Source organism: Poecilia reticulata, linkage group LG5 (genome assembly GCF_000633615.1).
Source record: "Poecilia reticulata strain Guanapo linkage group LG5, Guppy_female_1.0+MT, whole genome shotgun sequence".
NCBI lineage: Eukaryota > Metazoa > Chordata > Actinopteri > Cyprinodontiformes > Poeciliidae > Poecilia > Poecilia reticulata.
Window position 1 is genome coordinate 23,933,249 of NC_024335.1, and position 1,760 is coordinate 23,935,008.

Consider the following 1,760-nt stretch of genomic DNA (forward strand, 5'->3'; position numbering starts at 1 on the left):
ATATTTGTATTTCATAGTAAATGGTCAAATTATCAACTATTCAGGTCCTTAAAGTAGTGTAGACAGTAATACACAGAAAGTTGTAGATTTCCCTGTCATTTTTACATGAGATAGCATCATTATTACTTTAAAAAGTGAGAGTGTTGCAACAGATGCTGCATGTTGTGGTGGTTCCCACCTGACAGAGGGCAAGAAATTAATCCCCCCTGCTGTGCGGCTCTAAAAATAAACCTCTGAGCTTTCTTTCCTTGACAGAGACAGCCTTGTGACTGTAACATGCCGATGATTGCCTCATGGGATTCTGTCATGAGTTCCACACTAATCTCTTCCAGTGTCCAGTGTTGTCATATCAAATAAATAGAAGGGTAAAATATTATTTTACAACCCCAGGAACAGAAAATTATTTGTAAATGTTTTTTTTTTAATATATATAAAACAAGTTAACTTTTTCCATGCAGTCAGTTCTAAGAATGTTTTCATAATTTCATTTACAAATGTTTGTGACATTAGAAAACAATTCATAATTAAAAACAAATAAAATGAACCCAGACAAGCCAATAACAGAAAAAATGCTGTTATGGCAGTCATTTATTACAGTTTGAAAAAATATTTCAAAGCAATAAAAATGTCACGCTATTTTTCTCCAGAATCTTCATTGTTAGCAAAAAAAATAAAAAATTAGAATTCACTTTTGGCACAGAGTTATAATTATTTGTTAGATAGATAACTTACTTATATTTTATTTATTATAAATTTTCTGGACCAAGAACAACCTCTCTCAATATTCCACGTGGGAAACAAATGATCAATTTAAATCTCGAATATCTATTTTATTGTTCAGATTCCTTTTTTTTCCTGAAGAATTTACAACCTGTGATGTGAAATATGAGCCAAAAAATGTGAAAGTTTGTATTATTTACCCCATTTAATGCTTGATCTTATGCTAATATGGGTGATGCATTCATGCTGGATATAAAAAAGTGCTTAAAGAAGCCCAATCAATTTTAAATGTAGTGATTGGTAATGATTTAAATGCCTGAATATTTTTTCTGAATACCTTAAACTCACATTCTCACTCCATCTCTGTGAGCAGCAAGTGAGCTTTTGTTTTTGTCTACTTTGAACATATCTAAATCCAACCCAGTACGTTTGGTTTGCATTAATTTCTGCTCAGCTGTGAATTTAACAACCCGACGCATTAATAACTCCTAAAACTCCAAATATCTTATTTCTCCTGCACCTGTGCTTAGCTTTCATTTAGCACAAATCCTTAAAATAAGTGAGACTGAGAGGAGTCTTTATAGTAATTTCAAATCAATACCATAATTGCTGTGTCTGTCTGGTTCTCCACAGTGAATGGTACCTGAACGGAAACTATCTGGTCATCATCGTCTCTGTGACAGTGATATTACCGCTGGCTCTGATGAAACAGCTGGGTGAGTGTGTCATATTATGGCTTTTATAAGAGGAAACCAATTTTATCTGAGTGCCTGTAAGAGCTTATGGTGCATCCATAGCTTTTTATTAAAGAAAAAAAGGCAAAAATTAAGGTTGGAAATTGAGCAAACAGGCACATAATTATAGTCTTTTGTCGTAGGTTTGTGTCCTGATGACGGACAAGATTAAATAAAAACCATGTATGATTTCCCAGCCATTTCATTCTAATATTCTCACCTTCCTGACATAATGGCCCAAGTCACTGCTTGCCAAAAGTCTCAATATAATAGATCAAAGTTTGTGGTTATAATGTGAAACATATA

At 33.2% G+C, this 1,760-nt stretch overlaps 1 protein-coding gene across 2 annotated transcripts in view; it reads left to right on the top strand.

Moving 5' to 3' along the window:
* Nucleotides 1–1,760, top strand: part of LOC103465227 (sodium-coupled neutral amino acid transporter 3-like) — a 38,892-nt gene that overhangs the window by 27,067 nt on the left and 10,065 nt on the right. For both annotated transcript variants that reach the window (XM_008409862.2, XM_008409863.2), the window contains one exon: nt 1,354–1,436. In XM_008409862.2, coding sequence (XP_008408084.1) covers nt 1,354–1,436 — 83 coding nt within the window. The remainder of the gene's footprint in view (nt 1–1,353; nt 1,437–1,760) is intronic.